This window comes from Poromitra crassiceps, assembly GCF_964638095.1.
Source record: "Poromitra crassiceps genome assembly, chromosome: 4".
Taxonomy (NCBI): Eukaryota; Metazoa; Chordata; class Actinopteri; order Beryciformes; family Melamphaidae; genus Poromitra; species Poromitra crassiceps.
Window position 1 is genome coordinate 39,989,814 of NC_139626.1, and position 22,719 is coordinate 40,012,532.

General features: G+C 40.9%; 1 protein-coding gene across 1 annotated transcript; it reads right to left on the reverse strand.

The window, feature by feature from the left end:
* Positions 1-2,900: 2,900 nt before the first annotated feature.
* LOC310775776 (uncharacterized protein) lies at positions 2,901-19,196 on the reverse strand (the record flags this gene model as incomplete). The annotated part of the gene is made up of 5 exons (XM_083635910.1): positions 2,901-3,018; positions 4,055-4,095; positions 4,793-4,927; positions 6,470-6,886; positions 19,052-19,196. 5 exons carry the CDS (start codon positions 19,194-19,196, stop codon positions 2,908-2,910), a joined length of 849 nt encoding a protein of 282 aa, XP_083492036.1. The 3' UTR covers positions 2,901-2,907.
* Between the last annotated feature and the right edge of the window lie 3,523 nt (positions 19,197-22,719).

The window sequence follows — 22,719 nt, forward strand, 5'->3', positions numbered from 1 at the left end:
ACCCAGCAGCAGCTTGTGTCACCAGCGATTTGGGTTTTCCACACAGCATGGCAGGCTGGTCAGAACCACGAAATACATGGTCATAATCCGCAGTTCCAGCAGCTGCATTGAATTTAAAATCAGGATCCCACAATATAATTTAGTTTGGGGTGTGTGTGCATGCGTGCGTGCGTGTGTGTGTGTGTGTGTGTGTGTGTGTGTGTGGCAGCATGAGAAAGCCTCCTGGTGGGCTCAAACCTGCTTTGATGGCCTTTTGGTGCAACCTTTTCTCTAGAGGGCAGATGAGTTTCACCTGGAGCTATGATTGACCGTTCGGAGACACCACCCCCTTCTTTCCTCTCCTGTCTTTCAACCAGCAAATGGAGAAGGTACCCTGAGATAACCTTGGCCCCTTCAAGTTCAAGTATTCTCAGTTATTGTCTCCTGAAGGAGCTATAGATAGTATTCTGTTACATCACCACACGGCCATCTTGGTACAGTAGGAAAATAATAGGTGATTGTAATCAGTTAACAGGTGATTACAATCAAATGACACAAACAGCCAATGAGCTGTGTGTATTGTAGTGCCATTGGTAGGAAAATGATTGTGACATCATGGGAATACTATGAATACTCAATAGCTCATAGCCTAATATGCGAGGTTGAAACATGTATAAGATAGCCTACAACATAGGCTAAATATTGTTAGAAAATTGTTACAAGTGATTCCATGACACGGCAGGCGGGATACAGATCAAAATTCTAAATTCTACCTTGTGGTGGGCTTTACTGTGCTTTAACACCACACTGTACCACTCTACTGCTCATCTAGCCGACATTTTCACAGTATGCTAATATACTCCTATGAGATACCCAGCCACCACTTGAAAAGTTCAACATCTACTCTGACAGAGTGATACATGAAAGTAAAAGTAATTGTTGAATATTGCTATTGGATGTTAGTTATCGTGTGTGTTTTTAAACATTGAGAAATTAACATTCAGGATTTTGTTTTTGGAAAATTGGGGGGGAAATCCTACTTAATCAAAGTTTATGCAAGAATAGATGCAAACTTTATAAGAAGAAGAAGAAAAGACAAGACCTGTCACTTTGATGTCCTGTTCTGACCTGTTTATGGATATACAGAGGGATATCTATCGGTGCATGTGTGAGTATGTGTGTGACAAAAAGACAAACCCACACAGGGTTTGTCTTTTTTTTATTTGACTGTGAAGTAGCTGTTTCTCGACATCTTAAGTGCGTAGGCTACATGTTGCGAGGGGCCGTATGGGAGTGTGGGCTTCCTGTGTGTAGCTCAGTGATCAACATGATGTGGTTGAGGTTAACTTGGTGGTATAAAGCACATCAGAACAATTTCTGATGTAGGGCAGGTGCTGGACGGAACAGGAGTCCAATTAATCCATGAAGAACTGTTTGCACAGTGTGAAGCTCCCTGCAATTCTTCTCTAATGAAGGGCCACTGAGAACATTAAAGATAACTGAAGAGAACCTTGCAGTGTGAGGTTATAACTTCAACCACGTCATCATCAGCTCAACTTCTTGGAACTGAGGGGGGGACTGGGCGGACTAAAAAGTAATTTCAACCACAGCGGTCTTGACTTTTGCGTGATATTTCTCTGAAACACCAGGTTGTTACAGTAGATTGACTTGTTCTTTTATTAAATAACATAAAACATAAGTGAACAACGCGTTTCGCTGTAGCTTCATCAGGTTCGCACATTGAAATGCTGTTGAAATAGCAATAGACTCAGCTCCTGAACCACACTCTACTTTCACAAGGTGATTTTCTAGTTACAGTAGAGATTGATGGTGAACTTGAGATAAAATTAGGATACATGAAAACATTTGTCAATCATCTTCACCATAAACAACATCAGATTAAAAACAACATTAGAAAGCGAACCTGCAGCAGATTAATCACAAAAACAACTACAACAACAAACACACTTTCTATTTAGAGGTTTCTGTAACTAGTCAATTTTAAAAGTGTTCTTTAACAGGTGATATATGGACGTCCCCTTCCCCAGGTGAGAACACACCAGATGCAGAAGCGTGAGCTGGCCAGTCAGAACTCTGTATGCAATATGTTAATTTGTAGCTGTTTTTGAATGAATGAATGAATCATCATAGGCAGACTCACTGCATCCTCTATGCTACATGTGTCAATGAATGAATGCATGAAACCTTTATGAAACCTTTATTGCCCCTCTCAGGGAATTTGCTCTGCACAAAAGAGACCAAAAGAACATCAAACATAACAAGTACACAACACAATACAATACAATACAATACAATACAATACAATACAATACAATACAACAAAACATAAGCATAATACATCATGAAAAAGCATCACTTTGCGGGATCAATAAGGACATCAAGTGCAAGTTCAAAGTGCAAAATCAGACCAAGTGATGTCAGACCAGTATACCATGAAATTAGCGCACAAGATCATAGCAGACCCACAGCACCCTCTACACGTGTCAAACTCAAGGCCCGGGGCCCAAATCCGGCCCGGCACCTCATTTTATGTGGCCCGCGAGAGCTGGGAAAGAATACAATTTGCGAAATACAATTGTAATTCTAATGAGTTCTAATAGTTGTAGGCTAGTTGTCTGTTTGCCATTATCTTTCCTAGGATTCTGATTTCAGAGCTAGTTATTAATGATTAAGTTAATACTAAAAACCAATAAAAATAGAATCAGAGACAATTATGTAATGATAACAAGTAGTCTAGATACATTTATATCGTGTTACAACAGGCCCTTTGAGGGCAACCATCATGCTGATGTGGCTCAGGATGAAATTGAGTTGACACCCCTACATGGAGATTATATTACGCATACTGACATATATGACCTTCTCATAAATGCACATTTATTATTTTCTGTATAAGATCTCAGCACTCTACTGTTTGACAGTAGAATATGTTTGGTTCTGATCCATGGTGGCTGGATTGAGGCTCTGGTAGGTGGAGTCTGGCTGGGATCCGGAGGCTGGAGGAAGGTTGGTGACACTCTGAAATAAACATATAAACATATTAAGTTAAGCAGTGACAAGGCAGGACAGCACAACTGAAATACAATGACAATGACATGTCAATACAAATCCAACCAAACAGGCCCGGATTAACACAGTGTGATGCCCCAGGGTGACCCAGACTTAAAGTCCCCCCCCCCCCCCCCCCCCCCACACACACACACGTAAAAAGTGAAATTGACTATGCAGTAAATACAGTACCATGGATTTGCATGACTGTATTGCTAAAGTAGCCTCAACACACACATCACACATGAATATAATTGGGCTAATTTAATTTACAAGAGTCTCATGCAGCTTTCCAGTCACACTCAATTTCTGCAATTCCAATATTGTTTAGGGGTCCTATGCAGAAATATTCAAATAGAAATAGGCAAAAATAACAGAATTTATTTTGGGAAGAAGAAAATGGAATAGCATAAAGTGGGCATGTATGTAAAGGGAGACTTGTGGGTACCCATAACCCATTATTATTCACATATCTTGAGGTGACAGGTCAAGGGACATGCCCATTTTTCCTGTGTCAAAACTTTGTCCAACTTGTGTTATTTAGCCCCCTTGCTGACAAGCTAGCATGTGATGTTTGAATATCAATGGATGCCTTGTTTCATATGATATCAGTAGCTTCGCTCTAGCTTGAAAAATGTACCCGCTGGCTACAGCCTCTGAAAGACAGTCAAATTAGCCGCGGAATCATTTTGGCTGATGCCCTAAGGCAGCTGATGCCCCAGGGCACTCACCCTGCCCATATAGTTGCTAATCCGGGCTTGCAACCAAAGTTACCGCCCAGATATTTTGCTAAATTTTACCGCCCAGATATTTTGCTAAATTTGTTCGTGGTAAAAAGTAAAGATAGATTAAAAAAAGGTTAAACAACAAGTAAGGGCTTGACAGCATGGGTTACCAAACATGAACTGCTGTATATTCTCATGTTGGTGTCGATTTCCTCTCACATTAGATTTGGCATGCAAATAGAAATGAACAATGACAGATACAAAGAAAAAGAAAAACTCACCTGCAACTGTCTGGTATCTGAGTTTCCCCTGGTGTTCGAACCTGTGGACAGACAGAACAAAGGTTGTTTGTGTGTGCCTGTGTGTGTGTGTGTGTGTGTGCAGGGCCGCTGCTGGCCATTTGGGTGCCCTAAGCGTAATTGTTTTGTGATGCCCCCCCCCCGGCAAAACTTTCAATAACTGTCAAACGAAAGACTGCAAAATCATTAATTATGAACGATACTAGTGTATCTCACATTACATTACATGTGGCAAACAAACAATTTTTAGAATTACTGTACATGTCAGCAAACAAGCGATTGTTAAACTGTACAGGCAAGCAGGGGCGGACTGGGAGCCCTACGCAGTCTGCGTACTCTGCGTATAGGGTGCGGCGGCCCTGTGTGTGTGTGTGTGTGTGTGTGTCTGTGTCTGTGTGTGCAAGAGCATGCGTGTGTGTGGATGAGGTGTCAGAAGATTCAACAAACCTAAAGTGTGTGTATGGCTCAGACTCACTCACCTGCTAAGTGTGGCTAGCCTGGGCCTTACGGTTTAGATAGTGGAGAAAAATAATAATAATCCTAACAAATACAATAGGGTTCTCACATCTGCCATGCTCTGACCCCTAATAATAATAAACCAGCACAAAAACAATCGGATTTCAGTCGCTAATAAGAAAACATTAATGCATCCAATGTACTGAAAGGTTTTGCCAAACATGAATGAATGTGAGAATATAGAATATGTGTGAGATAACTTACCTGTATCTGTTTTGTGGCAGAGGTGGTAAACCAACACAGAGGAGAGGAGGGAGAAGAAGACAGCAAAGGCCGGACACAGAGTGAACAGCAGCAGCCAGCACGGCCCACAGGCTTGAGGCTCAGAGTCACTGGAGCCTGGATCAAACATGATCAAACATTAAGTTATGTGGATTCAAGAAATCAAGTTTCAAGATATTTTATTGTCACTCTGTTGAACAAGTACACACATGTGAAATTCTTATGCTACTGTAGGGGCCTCCATTACAAGACATAGCAGTGCAGTAGCAGGTACATATATGGTTGGTTGGTTGGTTTTAACTCAGTCTCACCCCCCCTCAGTCTTGGTCTTGACTCGGTCTCAGTTTAGGTGGTCTCAACCCCAACACTAGTCAGGGCAAGTTGTACAGCAGCAATGTGCAAATGGCAATACTAGTTATGTAATGACTAATGTAATGATTTTTTGCTTCCATATCTCGAGAACCGATGAAACACATTAATTTCTCAAATACATATGTCTTCAAATAAGACATAACATTTTCATCTGGCAGCAATGTCTTGAGTTTGCATTGCTCACTATGATGTGATAGTTGATTTTCTAGGTTCACTATCGATCTCGCCTCTCTGAAGGACTTGTTTCAGCCCGGGACTCCTTACAATTTTCTTTGAGTAAACAAAAAAGTATAATAATTATCCTAAATAACTTCTTCATCCGTGTTTCAGGTTATTCCTTCAATGTAGTAATGATGAATGAATTTCCATGTAGAAGCTTGTTTTCTGAGGTCCCACATGCCAAGATGTCCTCATCCAGAATAGGTCTATTTTCCACTGACTCTAAAACTATATTTATGCGTAAAACACAAACAACATAATCGGTGAAGCTAGACAGCTGTCACATGGTTATAGCACCGGGTCAGGGCTTCCAGCTAGGCAGTTTGAGCTGCGGCTCGACTCGTAACTGGGCCGAGAGTAGAATCCCGGCTAAAGCCGACCCAACCTCGAGCCAAACCAGACGCGGTCACGGTGGTGCCTGCTCACGAGTTGGAGGTTAAGGTTAGGAAACTAAAACAACTTGGTTAAGGTTAGGGTAATAGTTTGGGTCAGGGTTAAAAATGAAACAACATGCAAGGCAGGCAGGAGGCGAACCTGCTTTGTTCGCTTGAAAGATGAGCACGCTACCCCAGGTCCACCCAGCCCAGCCCAGGTCCACCCAACACACCCCGTCTCCGTAGCTGCTTTTTCAACCTATTTAAATATGAGACTGCGGTAACCTCTAGCCTAGCGGTCACGGCCAACGGCAACATATGTTGTCGTTTTTCCTGTGAGGATGGTCTGCACATGCAAAGTTATAGCTCAAGTCTATTATTTACAAGAACATCAAAATGGAAAATCTTGGGTACACATTAATTATGATGTACTTCACTTCACAGAGCTAAGAGCTCTCTCGTTTGACAGAGATCATTTTGTCAATTGTTTGTCAGTTGTGTGTTGCATGATTCCAGACTGTCTTTGCTTTGTCATTTTCACATAGGCCTACTAATAGCAACACTGGTGGACTCAGCATCAAGTTGACTCATCAACTCCATCAATAATATACGGAGTAAGCCCATTCTTCTACAGTGATTAGTTAATAAAATTGTAACATGCAAGCATGAAGTGTACCTGGAGGAGAATACTTACTGAATAGGATCCTTGTGTTGACATTTCCATATTTGTAAATAGTTGAGGAAGTAAGTTTGTCCTTTTGCTCCACCTTGTCCTCTTCAGTTCCACAGTAGTAGACGCCTAGGTCAGAATCACTGATGTTCTCAATATTTAGCTCATAGGATTTAGAGGAATCGTTAGGCACCAAATTAAAGCGAGGGAAAGGATTCAGAGAATTTGTATAAGCATCTGGCGAGTATGACTTAACTACAGGTTTGTGGCGTGTTCTAAGAATGAGAGCAGGCTGGTTCTCATGAGAACAGTTCCTGTACCACACTATGTAAACTCCAGATGAGAATTTGCAGTCACAGTAGAGCGTGATGTTGTCTCCTGGTCTGGCTGTCAGCTCTAACTGTGATCCAGAGATCCCATCCTGAGCAGAGAAAACACCTCCTGGAAAACAAAAGCAATCATGAAATCAGAGGTAAATGTGAGGAGTTTTGCAGCGCTCAACATTAGAGTAAATGCAGGTTACTGCTCCATACAACAACAATGTGGAGGTGTGATGTCATTGTCAAAGTGGAACGTAACAATTAAAACTTGATCTTATTTAAATGTGTGCCCAAATCTTACCTAAGAGAACAGCCAGAAAAATATGCAGCCTGTCCATGAGTGATGATGATCTGGAGCTGACAGACAGCCACACATCAGGTTTTATGTCAGTGATGCACACACATTTTTACCATTAAAGGACATGCAAACGGTGATTGGCTACTTGAATGGAACATTTTCATCTGTGGTTCTTTTCTCTGTGTGATGCTGGTGATGGGCTGGGCATTGATGCACACATGTCAAACAAAGGTAGAAAGACACTTGAAGATAAGAGCAAACAAGAAACCACAACCCCTACTTCACACTTGGTGCTACATTTTCCACTGATTGGAGCCCTACGATGATGCTTAGTACTTTCATGGGCTGTATACATTTGTTCAGTCAAATACAAACACAAATAAAGGTTTATATAGTGTATGGATGTTCTTATAAACCTGGAGACAACCTTCCAATTAGTCCATATGATGCTGATCAAAGCTTGCTTTGCTTGTCAAGTATCATTTTCTGAGATCCTGAGAGAAGATATCACAGATACACTTTAACTCCCACTGTCATTTCACTCTCCAGCCTTTTTCAAAGGTGCTACCTACCGCGCACTAGCTCAGCAGCTGGTATAATGGCATGGTCTTTATTGAGTACATTTTGATTCTACAGTAATAATACTGTTGAATTTAAGGAGTCCACTCTGCTCCAGTGAACTAGATTAATGGCACAGATTCAAATCCGTCCGCTGACCAAACATTGAAGCCTCACAAAACTGGAACACACAGATGACCCTATTGAGCCTTTTCACGGGGGCCATTTTGTGTCGAAAAGGCAGGGTAAACACAGGTGAAAGCAAAACAGTAATGAGGGTTTTCAACTTCCAATCATGGTGTTTATGAGATACAGATTATTATTCCTTGTTAAAAAAAATCTGAATTGTGGCAGAAAGGGGCTAACATTTCTTGTCTTGTATGGATTGGGCTCGGGAAGCAATCCCAGAATGTCATTTCCATTCTGGATGTATAATTAGACCCTGACTAGACGTAGTGGTTTGACGTAAAGAAGATGGTCGTTATACGTGAAAATGTTTGCTGGGTATTCTGTTACTTCACCGCCATCTTGATAGGAAAATAACGCGTGATTTCTAACCCCACATAGGATAAGCAATAACCACGCCCTGTGGCGCCGGGATTGGCCAGGAGCAGGGGCGGTTTTAGCATCAGAGCTTTGGGTGGGCATGCCCCCCCGGAAGAAAATTTGGTAACCCTTTATTTTACAGGTACCCTAGTTACATATGAACTATTTGTAATTACACATGAACACCAAATGTAATTACACAGTAATTACCAATAGTTCTAAATTACGTTCATATGTAGTTACATTGTAACAGACCTGTAAAATGGAGTGAGTCTGTTCAACTGTAGTTCATATGTAGTTACATTGTAACAGACCTGTAAAATGGAGTGAGTCTGTTCAACTGTAGTTCATATGTAGTTACATTGTAACAGACCTGTAAAGTGGGGTGAGACTGTTCAACTGTAGTTCATATGTAGTTACATGGTACCGGACCTGTAAAGTGGAGTGAGACTGTTCAACTGTAGTTCATATGTAGTTACATGGTACCCAAAGAAGCTCCCGGCTGGGACAGAGATTGCTAAAACCCAGTGGTGGATTCGAACCACTGAACTTCTGATTGCAAAGCAAGCGGCTTTAACCACTCAGCCACAAGGGCTTTCCAAATTTCATGGTGGAGTTTAAGAGGATAACTGTATGTCAGTCAGATGTAGTTGCTGTCACTTCATAGCTTTGTTATTATACACAGAGACTTGGGGGAAAATATTGATACTTTATTTAGTTGTAGGTATGATTTTGTCCAGAATTCCAATACAAAAATTATAATAAAAGTATTGTAGATATAGAGGTAACAGTGAAACTATAATCAAAATAGCCATTCTTCTACATTCTAATTGTTAGCTTATTGTAAATGAGTCATTTCCCCATCAATTTCCCAATTTCTCAATTTGTTGGGGACCCAGTCGAAGCCCCTCAAAGACCCCTTTGGTCAGCAGACCCCCGGATCATCTCTCCCCCAAGTCTATAAATCCCCTAATCCGCATAAGGGGGGAACTCCCCCCTATTTGCTAAATAAATTGTATGCACTGTGCCCTAGAAACATTTAGTTATATTCAAAGATTTTAAATAAAAAAAATGCATTCTAATAATTTTCTGAATTGTGGTGTAAATAGTCCCATGAGCCATTTACAGCTCATGGGGGGGGGGGGGGGGGGGGGGGGGGGGGGGTCTGGCACAGTCACACTGCAGAAATGCATTCACATTAATCAATATTGCCTGTCTTTCAAGCTACAACTAACAAAGTATCTAACAAAGTCTATGCTTATAATACCAAAGCTAGGAAGTGACAACTACATCTGACTGACATACAGTTATCCCAAACTCCACAAGTTGGAAAGCCCTTGTGGCTGAGTGATTAAAGACGCCTGCTTTGCAATCTGAAGTTCAGTGGTTCGAATCCCCCACTGGCTTTTAGCTATCTCTGTCCCAGGCCAGAGCTTCTTTACAGGTCCGGTGCCATGTAACTACATATGAACTACAGTTAAATAGACTCACGCCACTTTACAGGTCTGTTACCATGTAACTACATATGAACTACAGTTGAATAGACTCACTCCACTTTACAGGTCCATTACAATGTAACTACATATGAACTACCGTTGAATATACTCACTCCACTTTACAGGTCTGTTACCATGTAACTACATATGAACTACAGTTAAATAGACTCACTCCACTTTACAGGTCTGTTACCATGTAACTACATATGAACTAAAGTTGAATACACTCACTCCACTTTACAGGTCCGTTACAATGTAACTACATATGAACTGCAGTTGAACAGACTCACTCCATTTTACAGGTATGTTACAATGTAACTACATATGAACATCATTTATAACTATTGGTAATTACTGTGTAATTACATTTGGTGTTCATGTGTAATTACAAATAGTTCATATGTAACTAGGGTACCTGTAAAATAAAGGGTTACCAAAAATTTTGTACAGTTTCAAGTAAAAATGGATCAAACTGGCGCACTTTGAGATCAAAATGAAGAGACTAGATCTATGAAGAACTACACACATCAATATCTTCTTTACCGTTCTGTGGTTTTACAGCGATGAAAAAATAATTGTTTCCCTATATATACTATATATTCTGCATACAGGTTACTATATGGTAGAATTATTATTGCATAAATAATACCAAAATCACTTCAGGGGAGTTTCAAGTAAAATAACATTTTGCTTTGTAGGCAAAACAAAAGTAAAATTAAATCAAAAGGGAACTTCCTAACTTATTGGCTGGAATAATATTCCGACAAGATAATAATATACTGTAAGCACTAAAGCAGGAGTTTGCAGTGAACTAGTTGAAATTAATATGTGGCAGTACAAAATCTATGTAGGGTGTACCACCACAAATAGATCAGTGTATGGGAAACACTGACTATTAAATTGTGTGACTAGAAAGACACCAATAAATCTGAGAAAATGTACTTTAATTTTGAACAACAGCACTACAACGGTGGCATTACAAATGGTATTATGAAATTATTGTGGGAAAAAACAAGAATGCCACTTTTTTTCATGAACTTTAAGCAGAACATTTAAAAATAGTTTTAAAGCAAAAATAAATAACAAATAAAGATAATTTGAACAGAAACTGCTACTAATGACCACCATGGATTTGGAGAGAAAAACAAAAACAAAAAAAACAAAAAAAATTTTTTTTTTTTTTTTTGGGTGGGCTGAGACTATTTTTGGGTGGGCTAAAGCCCACCCAAAAAAGGCCTAGAACCGCCCCTGGCCAGGAGCATTGAAGCTTGGGACTAAAGCACCTGGGTTTTTTCATCTTTTAAAATAAAGATGTTTAAAAAACTATTGCTTGTTACATTTTCAGTGCTGTACCTTTTCTCTGGGTAAGAATTGAGCTTGAAATTAACGATACATTATATTATACAGTATGAGCTATGAACGTGAACACAACACCGTTTATATTATTGCATGTTTTTGTAGATTGTGTAGATTACAATTATTATGCTTATTATTATTATTACCATGCTAAGGAAGGTAGGTGACCATAATTCATTTCAATGTCCGCTCTCAATATCGCTGTCTGTTCTCAAGAGCTATTCAGTTGGTTCATGAAATCGCTGGGCTGCGTGCCCTCCAGTGTTGCTCCTGGCCAATCCCGGCGCCACAGGGCGTGGTTATTGCTTATCCTATGTGGGGTTAGAAATCATGCGAAAATAACAGGTGATTGTAATCAGTTAGGTGATTACAATCAAATGACACACACAGCCAATGAGCTGTGTTGTAATGCCATATTGGTAGGAAAATGCTTGTGACATCATGGGAATACTATGAATACTCAATTAGCCTATAGCTATATTAATATTTGAGGTTGAAACATGTATATGTTAGCTTACAACATAATTTTCCCATTTTAAAACACATGTAAACACATTTAAACTTGGAAAAATTCACATCACAATTATGAGAAACTTGAGTTACTGATTCCTGACACTGTTTTTGAGGTTGGTGTGAGTTATAATCCAGAATATATTCATGTATATGGATGTGAGTGTTTGGAATATCATGATGCATTATGTGTAGTTTATCTTAAATATGACCTTCACTGACATTGGTATCCAGAATAATCTTCTGTGTATGCTCTATACACAGTGCACTAACACTAAAAGGTCTTGAAATCTCTATACATCACACAGAAATTTGATCTGGTCACTAAACGCAGCTCAGAAATATACCGGAAATCCAGAGTAGAGTTCTCAGTTTCAACCCGAGCCGGGCGGGACCCGACCCAGCCCGACGGGCTCGGGCTGAGCAAAAGAAAGAAAAGACGGGCTCAGGCCAGGTTTGGGCTGACAATTTTATGCTAATTGGTCGGGTTGGGTCGGGTTTGAATTTTCAGGCCCGTTGAGAACTCCTGTAGTTTTCTGCAGTGCTGCTAAATTCTACCTTGTGGTGGGCAGGATACTGTGCTTTAACACCACGCTGTAGGCTACCACTCTACTGCTCATCTAGCCTACATTTCAAAAGTATGCTAATATACTCCTAAATGAGATACCCAGCCACCATTTGAAAAGTTCAACATACTCTGACAGTGATACATGAAAGTGAAAGTCATTGTTGAATATTGCTATTGGATGTTATCATGTGTGTGTTTTTAAACATTGATAAATTAATATTTGGGATTTTCTTTTTGGAAAATTGGGGAAGAAATCCTACTTAATCAAACCTTATGCAAGAATAGATGCAAACTTTATAAGAAGAAGAAGAAGAAGAAGAAGAAGAAGAAGAAGAAGAAGAAGAAGAAGAAGAAGAAGAAGAAGAGGCAAGTCCTGTCACTTTGATGTCCTGTTCTGACCTGTTTATGGATATTCAGAGGGCTATATTTGATGGTGTGTGTGTGTGTGTGTGTGTGTGTCTTTTTTCTATTTGACTCTGTTAGGCCTCTGTTGTTTTTCTTGCCATCTAAGTGCGTAGGCTACATGTTGCGAGGGGCCGTATGAGAGTGTGGGCTTCCTGTTCAGTGATCAACATGATGCGGTTGAGGTTAACTTCAAGATGGTGGTAGCAAAGCACAGCCATTGTTCTGATGTAGGGCAGGTGCTGGACGGAACAGTCTCATTAATCCATGAAGAACAGTCTGCACACTGTGAAGCTCTCTGCAATTCTTCTCTAATGAAGAGCCACTGAGAACATTAAAGATAACTGAAGAGAACCTTCATCATCACCTCAACTTCTTGGAACTGAGGCGGGGACTGGGGGAACTAAAAAGTAATTTCAACCACAGCGGTCTTGACTTTTGCGTGATATTTCTCTGAAACACCAGGTTGTTAGATTGACTTGTTCTTTTATTAAATTACATAAAACATAGTGAACAACGCGTTTCGCTGTAGCTTCATCAGGTTCGCACATTGAAATGCTGTTCAAATACCAATAGACTCAGCTCCTGAACCACACTCTATTTTCACAAGGTGATTTTCTAGTTACAGTAGAGATTGATGGTGAACTTGAGGTAAAATTAGGATACATGAAAACATTTGTCAATCATCTTCACCATAAACATCAGATTAAAAACAACATTAGAAAGCAAACCTGCAGGAGATTAATCACAACGACAACAACTACAACAACAAACACACTTTCTATTTAGAGGTTTCTGTAGTCAATTTTAAAAGTGTTCTTTAACAGGTGATACTATGGGCGTCCCCTTCCCCAGGTGGGAACACACCAGATGCAGAAGCGTGAGCTGGCCAGTCAGCACTCTGTATGCAATATGTTTGTAACTGTTATTGAATTAATGAATGAATCATCATAGGCAGACTCACTGCACCCTCTATGCTACATGTGTCAATGAATGAATGAATGAAACCTTTATGAAACCTTTATTGCCCCTCTCAGGGAATTTGCTCTGCACAAAAGAGCCCAAAAGAACATCAAACAAAATAACAAGTACACAATACAATACAATACAACAAAACATAAGCATACATCATAAAAAAGCATCACTTTGCAGGATCAATAAGGACATCAAGTGCAAGTTCAAAGTGCAAAATCAGACCAAGTGATGTCAGACCAGTATACCATGAAATTAGCGCACAAGATCATAGCAGACCCACAGCACCTAGCTCTACACGTGTCAAACTCAAGCCCCGGGGGCCAAATCCGGCCCGGCACCTCATTTTATGTGGCCCGCGAGAGCTGGGAAAGAATACAATTTGCGAAATACAATTCTAATTCTAATGAATTCTAATAGTTGTAGGCTAGTTGTCTGTTTGTCATTATTTTTCCTATGATTCTGATTTCAGAGCTAGTTATTAATGATTAAGTTAATACTAAAAACCAATAAAAATAGAATCAGAGGCAATTATGTAATGATAACAAGTAGTCTAGATACATTTGTATCGTGTTACAACACGCCCTTTGAGGGCAACCATCATGCTGATGTGGCTCAGGATGAAATTGAGTTGACACCCCTACATGGAGATTATATTACGCATACATGACATATATGACCTTCTCATAAATGCACTTCATTCAAGAACACTCAAGTCATAGAATTAACCATTTATTGTATTATGAATACAATGCATACAATTATGTTTGGTGTTGAAGGCTCCGCTCTTAGAATTAATTTAATATTTAATTTAATATTTAATTAATTTAATTCTCCCTGAACTCGGCTCAGCAGCATGCTACGCCGAGCAGGGAGAGCAAGCAGAATCCCCCATGGGAATAAAATATTCCAGATACATTTAAACCATAGAAGTAATAGAGGGAGCCTAAAAGCAAGACATGGAAACATGTTCATTTTTTTGAGCCATCCAGACTCCAGAGCTACAATAGCATTTCAACCAGAGAGACACATTTCTAGAATGACAATGATTTATTAGATGATTAGATACATGAGCCTGAAGGCACAGAGATATAGTTTTGGCGATTAGACTCCATCATGACGTCAGCTTGATTATGACGTCATGATCAGCAGGGGTAGATGGATGCAGCCAGAGTAGATTGAATATCCCCCCTGTGGAGTCTAGACCTGGTGGTGGTGAAGTAACTTGTTCTTGCTGGAGAAGGCTTCTGAATCTGAAGACCTCAGAGAGGACTGGAGGAGAATGGGGTGGAGGCGGGATGCAGGAACGCACTGAAACGCAATGAGATGACAGAGAGAAACAGGTTTTTTTTAGCTATGACAGTATAGACCATGATAGGCTGAATGGGAAGATGTGTCATGCTCTGATTGGCTAAATCTAAATGATACCGCCCACAAACCGTGACGCTAGGTAGAAGCGGGAAAGGGGTGATTGGTGACTGAGTTTTATGAATGAGTGGGCGTGACATTAAAAGGTTTTCTCCTGACAGGGAAAGATGTGAATGACGACAGGGCCGTAGCCAGCGTTCCGAAATAGGGGAGGTCCAGCAATTGAGTTTTTTCCCCCCCCTTTTTAAGCCATATTTAGAGTAATATATCATTTTAAATCAACATTAGGATTATACTGTTGTGATGTCATTATTCAGTATATTCTCTTTCATGTCACCACCTGCTCAGCTCTCCTTTCAACATAATTGTAACTAACAAACACAAACTGTTTTAGCCAAATTCATATCAAAATGACACCTACAAACACAGGTACACAACCCAAGCCGTACACAACACACAAAGTCATCATCGATAATAAAAAAAACATACAGAGGGACATTTATTTATTCCTGATAGGAACGATTGAAAAATAAAATAAAATATATTATGTTGTTTTTAACTTTACACCACCTCTTTTTGTTACTTATTGGGTCATGAAACTGAAACCATGCATATAGCCACCTGCATACCTGACTTTGGGAGCTTGGCAATTGGCATCATGCATGATTAGCCAGTAGCATCCCAACGTGTCACACAGGTAACATTACTTAAGAGACAGACTAGACACTTACTTTCTTGGTTGTTGCTAAAAAATCTGTCAGTGTCACTCACTGTCTGTCGTTCACTTCGCTCACTGTCTCGCAGCTCGCTCACCTTCAATTATCTCGCCAGGCAGACAGACAGTCATCACTCACCACCATGCTGCTGCTCTCTCAGAATCAAGTTACCGCGGACGCGGCGTCAGATGACTTCCTGCCTGACCTGCCTTTCGTTTCAAAATAAAAGCGATCCCGTGTTTTTCATGCTTTTCCTGTTTTCCATGCAGATTGTTTTATTTTTTTACAATCTTCGTTCTCAGGACACTCTACAATTTTCTGTTCCCAAAGTCCGAACTGAATTGGGGAAGAAAGCTTTTAGGTTCTCTGCACCCACCGCATGGAACAGTCTGCAGTCTGATCTTAAACTTATAGCTTAGTAACCTTAAATGGTTTTAAGGCTATGGTAAAATCTCTTGAGAACAGGCTGTCTGTATGCAAATGTTTTATTTGATCATTTTAATGTTTTTCAATTGTATGTGTTTATGTGTTTGTTTGTTGTAACTTTGTGTTGCTGCTGTTTCTTGGCCAGGTCTCTCTTGTAAAAGAGATCTTTGATCTCAATGGGACAAACCTGGTTAAATAAAGGCTAAAAAAAAAAAAAAAAAAAAAAAAAAAAAAAATCTCTGAAATATTAAAAAAATCTCTGAAATATTAGGGGAGGTCCGGACCTCCCCGTTCTCATAGCTAGCTACGGCCCTGAATGAGGACAGGAGGGATGAATGAGAGCCAGTGACAACTAAAGGGTTTCTCCTAGAACAGGAAAATGCAGGTTGATTAAGAAGTGGGTATGAGAGCTAGAGTTATATCCTGAGAGTGAATGAATGAAAAGTGAGTGAATGAATGACATTAAGGTCTCTCTTATAGAATTTTCGCTCTAGCTACATTTGATCTAAAAGGTGGAGGCTGGGGTGGAGGGGGCAAAGCGTTGCCAGCAGCTGCAATGATCAGCAAGGTGGGGAACAGATCAGTGAGTGAGAGGCTGCCATATTTAAATGGACAGCCTTGTTGTGAGAATGACTGTGATTGGAGAATTGGTTAAACGGTGAACCAAACAGAGGCTGTCAGCTGGTACAGCTGGGGCTTAGCCTATGACATCATGTCTTGAATGAACTAACGCAGGCTTCATATTTATTATTTTCTGTATAGCATCTCAGCACTCTACTGTTTGACAGTAGAATATGTTTGGTTCTGATCCATGGTGGCTGGATTGAGGCTCTGGTAGATGGAGTCTGGCTTCAGAGTAGGCCTAGAGTATGTTTGGTTCTGATCCATGGTGGCTGGATTGAGGCTCTGGTAGGTGGAGTCTGGCTGGGATCTGGAGGCTGGAGGAAGGTTGGTGACACTCTGCAATAAACATATAAACATATTAAGTTAAGCAGTGACAAGGCAGGACAACACAATTGAAATACAATGACAAGGACATGTCAATACAAATCCAACCAAACAGGCCCGGATTAACACAGTGTGATGCCCCAGGGTGACCCAGACTTGAAGTGCCCCCCTTCCCCCACACACACACACGTAAAAAGTGAAATTGACTATGGCAATAAATACAGTACCACAGATTTGCATGACTGTATTGCTAAAGTAGCCTCAACACGCACATCACACATGAATATAATTGGGCTAATTCAATTTACAAGAGTCTCATGCAGCTTTCCAGTCACACTCAATTTCTGCAATTCCAATATTGTTTATGGGTCCTATGCAGAAATATTCAAATAGAAATAGGCAAAAATAACAGAATTTATTTTGGGAAGAAGAAAATGGAATAGCATAAAGTGGGCATTTCTGTAAAGGGAGGCTTGTGGGTACCCATAACCCATTATTATTTAGATATCTTGAGGTGACAGGTCAAGGGACATGTCACAAGCTAGCATGTGATGTTTGGATATCAATGGATGCCTAGTTTCATATGATATCAGTAGCTTCACTCTAGCTTGAAAAATGTGCCCGCTACAGCCTCTGAAAGACAGTAAAATTAGCCGCGGAATCATTTTGGCTGATGCCCTAAGGCAGCTGATGCCCCAGGGCACTCACCCTGCCCATATAGTTGCTAATCCGGGCTTGCAACCAAAGTTACCGCCCAGATATTTTGCTAAATTTTACCGCCCAGATATTTTGCTAAATTTGTTAGTTTTTAAAAAGTAAAGATAGATAAAAAAAAAGGTTAAACAACAAGTAAGGGCTTGATGTAGTGGCTAGTGCCTTCCTGTATGCTATTGTGTGCTGGGGCAGCAGGCTGAAGGCAGCAGATGCCAACAGACTCAACAAACTGATCCGTAAGGCCAGGGACATTGTGGGGCTGGATCTGGGCTCTCTGACTGCGGTGTCAGAGAAGAGAATGTTGTCCAGGCTACGCTCCATCATGAACAATGACTCGCACCCACTCCACGACGTGCTAGTCAAACACAGGAGCACGTTCAGTGAGAGACTGATTCCACCTAGATGCAATACGGAGAGGCACAGGAAACTGTGCCTGGCTGAGCCACGTGTAACGTATAGGGCAAGCCGACTTAATATAAATCACGTGCAATATGTGCAATATGTCACAGGCAATAATGATAATTGACACGGAATGTATACTATACTTACTCTACCTATTGGTATTTTGCTACTTAGACATTCTACTTATTTTCTGCTTTTGCTTCTATCGCATTTACTAGTTATTCTATGCTATGTTGTGTTTTTCTCCTTATTGCTTAATATTGCATTTACTACGGTTTATTCTTATTTTATTTATGCTATGTGTGTTCTGTGAGCGAGCTACTGTAACTTGTCCCAATTTCCCCCCGGGGATCATTAAAGTCTTTCTGATTCTGATTCTGATTCTGATTCTGACAGCATGGGTTACCAAACATGAACTGCTGTATATTCTCATGGTGGTGTCGATTTCCTCTCACATTAGATTTGGCATGCAAATAGAAATGAACAATGACAGATACAAGGAAAAAGAAAAACTCACCTGCAACTGTCTGGTATCTGAGTTTCCCCTGGTGTTTGAACCTGTGGACAGACAGAACAAAGGTTGTTTGTGTGTGCCTGTGTGTGTGCATGTGTGTGTGTGTGTGTGTGTGTGTGTGTGTGTGTGTGTGTGTGTATGTCTGTGTGTGCACGAGCATGCGTGTGTGTGGATGAGGTGTCAGAAGATTCAACAAACCTAAAGTGCGTGTATTCCTCACACACACTCACCTGCTAAGTGTGGCTGCCCTGGGCCTTACGGTTTAGATAGTGGAGAAAAATAATAATAATCCTAACAAATACAATAGGGTTCTCACATCTGCCATGCTCTGACCCATAATAATAATAAACCAGCACAAAAAGGATAGGATTTCAGTCCCTAATAAGAAAACATTAATGCATCCAATGTATTGAAAAGAGCTAACAAAGAAAACATAAGTTTTGCCAAACATGAATGAATGTGAGAATATAGAATATGTGTGAGATACCTTACCTGTATCTGTTTTGTGGCAGAGGTGGTAAACCAACACAGAGAGGAGGGAGAAGAAGACAGCAAAGGCCGGACACAGAGTGAACAGCAGCAGCCAGCACGGCCCACAGGCTTGAGGCTCAGAGTCACTGGAGCCTGGATCAAACATGATCAAACATAAAGTTACATGGATTCAAGAAGTACACACGTGTGAAATTCTTATGCTACTGTAGGTGGCTCCATTACAAGACATAGCAGTGCAGTAGGTACATATTGTTTGGTTGGTTGGGTGGTTGGTTGGTTTTAGTCTTGGTCTTGACTCGGTCTCAGTTTAGGTGGTCTCAACCAACCCCAACACTAGTCAGGGCAAGTTGTGCAGCAGCAATGTTCAAATTGCAATAGTAGTTATGTAATGACTAATGTAATGATTTTTTTTAATACATTTGCATGTGTGTGTGATGCTTCACATGCTGAACCCATGAAACCCATTAATTTCTAAAATACATATGTCTTCAAATAAGACATAAAAGGCCTTTAGGGGTCCGAGGTTTTCATCTGGCAGCAATGTCTTGAGTTTGCATTGCTCACTATGATGTGATAGTTGATTTTCTAGGTTCACTATCGATCTCGCCTCTCTGAAGGACTTGTTCCAGCCCGGGACTCCTTACAATTTTCTTTGAGTAAACAAAAAAGTAGAATCATTATCCTCTTTTAAATAACTTATTCATCCATGTTTCAGGTTATTCCTGCAATGTAGTAATGATGAATGCATTTCCATGTAGAAGCTTGTTTTCTGAGGTTGCACATGCCAAGATGTCCTCATACCGAAACAACAGCATAGGTCTATTTCCACTGACTCCCAAAACTATATGCATAAAACACAAACAGCATATTGGCAAAGCTAGACACCCTGCCACTTATAGCGTCGGGGCAGGGTTAAGCCAAGGGTTAAACAGGGAACGACACGCCGGGAGTTGAACCTGCTTCTCTGGCTACCACAGGTCCACCCAACCCACCCAAGCCACCCAACCAATTGTAATAGCAACACTGGTGGACTCAGCATCAAGTTGGCTCATCAACTCCATCAATAATATAAGGTGTGAGCACATTTTTCTACAGTGTAGTAATTAGTTAATACAATTGTAAAATGCACTTAAAGCCTGAAATGTACCCAGAGCAGAATACTTACTGAATCGGATCCTTGTGGTCACATTTCCATATTTGTAAATAGTTGTGACAGTAATTTTGTCCTTTGTTGCTTCAGTTCCACAGTAGTGGACTTGGCATCATGCCTTTGTGATTGTCTTTAGTTATCTTCCTACTTCTTATCTCTGTATATTGATGTGACCGCTACGCTGCATACAGACACTAAGACAAATTCCTCATATGTAACTTGCATACTGTGGCAATAAAAGTGATTCTGATTCTGATTCTGATGCCTCATCAACTCCATAATTAATATAGTCCATATGTGATTAATTAATCAATCAAATTCACGACAAAAATCATTAACATAAAACGGACCAAGGCCATAATACTTACTGAATCGTATCCTTGTGGTGACACTTCCATATTTGTAAATAGTTGTGGGAGTAACCCTTTCCTTTTCGATCAACTTGGTCTCTTCAGTTCCACAGTAGTAAAGGCCCAGGTCAGAATCACTGATGTTCTGGATCGTTAGATTATGGGATTCAGTGGATTGGTTCCTCACAAAATTAAATCGAGGGAAAGGATTCTCACTTGTTTCAAGCATTGTACCCAGAACAAGAGCAGGCTGGTTCTCATGAGAACAGTTCCTGTACCACAGTATGTAAACTCCAGTTTAGTCGATTTGTCATTTCCTGAACCTAGAAATGTTCTTTCCTATGAAGTTTTTTTGTTGATTTGTATTAATATGGGGACCTTGAACAATTTTAGCTTGGTTGCCCAAAGGGCAACGTTGGGCATTTGCATAATCCAAGATGGCCACCGAACGCCGTCTCAAATTTTTTACTTTTGACCCGCTTGTCCTAGAATGATGTGTAATACCTCTTTTTTAGGGTTTTCATGTGTGTAGAATCCAATTCTGATGTTGTTTTTTAAATTAAAGGTCAATCTCATGTGCTAAAGTTCAGGTCAAAGTTACATTTGACCTCTGGTGCATGCTTATACACTACACTGGCCCTAAGAAGGTAATTCCTCCTGAAATACCAACTGACAAGAACACTGGGGTCAGTTTTAAGGAGGTATGTGCTCGACAGGCCAGTCTGGTGGCTGCGCAAGAGAAGGACACACAGTGGCTCAACAGCTTGAACCAAGGGCAAGATGCTATGGAGTGGAATGGTTTCAACAATCAGCTAGCCAGGAGCCATGGCATACTCAGACCTGCCAGCACTTATATGTTTGGTCCTTTGATTGATGCACCTCCTTCTCATAGAGACACAATACTCACAACCCTGACATACATGCAGAGCTCACTGGTTGACATGGGAATGACATACGTTCACCTCACCATTGACATGCAACTGTTTGTTGTAACCAAGCAGATATGCTGGAACCAGCCGGTGCAGTTCGATAACGTAATCGCCCATCCCGGTGGGATGCATATTATACAGTCATTCCTCAGCTGCATCGCAAAACTGATGCAAGGTTCAGCACTGGAAGTGTATGTGGTCGCAGCATATGGGGGGCTGACAGGCATCTTCAATGGTAAGTCCTGGGTGAAAGCCATGAGGGCCTTTCGGGGTGTATTAGCAGCACTCTTGAAGCGGTTTCTATCAACTGGGCTGAAGACATTTGAACAGGTAGAGCAGTACCTGGACACTGCTCGCCTCCATCCCACTGGCCGACACTGGGTAGACAACTTCATTCTTCCTACACTTCTCATCCACCAGTTTGAACGTGCTGAGAGAGAAGGTGACATTTACTTGAAGCAGCAGACCATGGAGCGCATGATGAAGTACTTCTTCCTTGCTGGCCATGTGCAGTACGCTCGATATCTGACCCTGTACCTGCTGGAGTTTTGTGCGCTCCATGCCACCGAGGCTAAGCCAGACCTTGTCTGTCGGCACCATGATGGATACTGGAACGCTGTCTCTGCTGACCAGTTTGGTGAGCAGACTGCCATAAAGATTGGCAAAGGAGCTCTCAAGGGCATCACACTGTCTGCTGAGCTCGTGTGTGAGTGGATTGATGCCTTCCCCATCACTGTACATATATCAGACTGTGTGGATCATATGTACTCTGCTTATACACCAGGTCAAAAAGCACAGAAACCGCACAAAGAGGAATTGAAGCACCGGCGTGTCTTGGACGCAAAAGATCGGGGTCTCATTGATGCAGAGGTGGAGAAGTATCCTCACCCACTGGAAGATCACCGCCCTCATCTGTACAATCCCGTCACTGGCCAAATTGCACCCGCTGTTGTGAATGTTGCTGACTCGATTGTGATTGGAGAAAAAATTGAGAATAAATACATTGCCAGTCTACCTAATGGGTTTTACAACCCTATCAGTAGCCCCATCAAGACGATGTCTGTTCTCAAGAAAAAGGTGAAGGGAAACAAAGTCAGGCCAGTAATAGACCTTGAGAACATTTTTCTCCGATTATTGGTGATTGGTCAGCGGAGGCAGATGAAGCTCTATTTACCTATGAACTGTGTGCTGTGCCTGCATCGATCATTGATGAGCATGGTTGCCTCCGCAAAGGTAGCA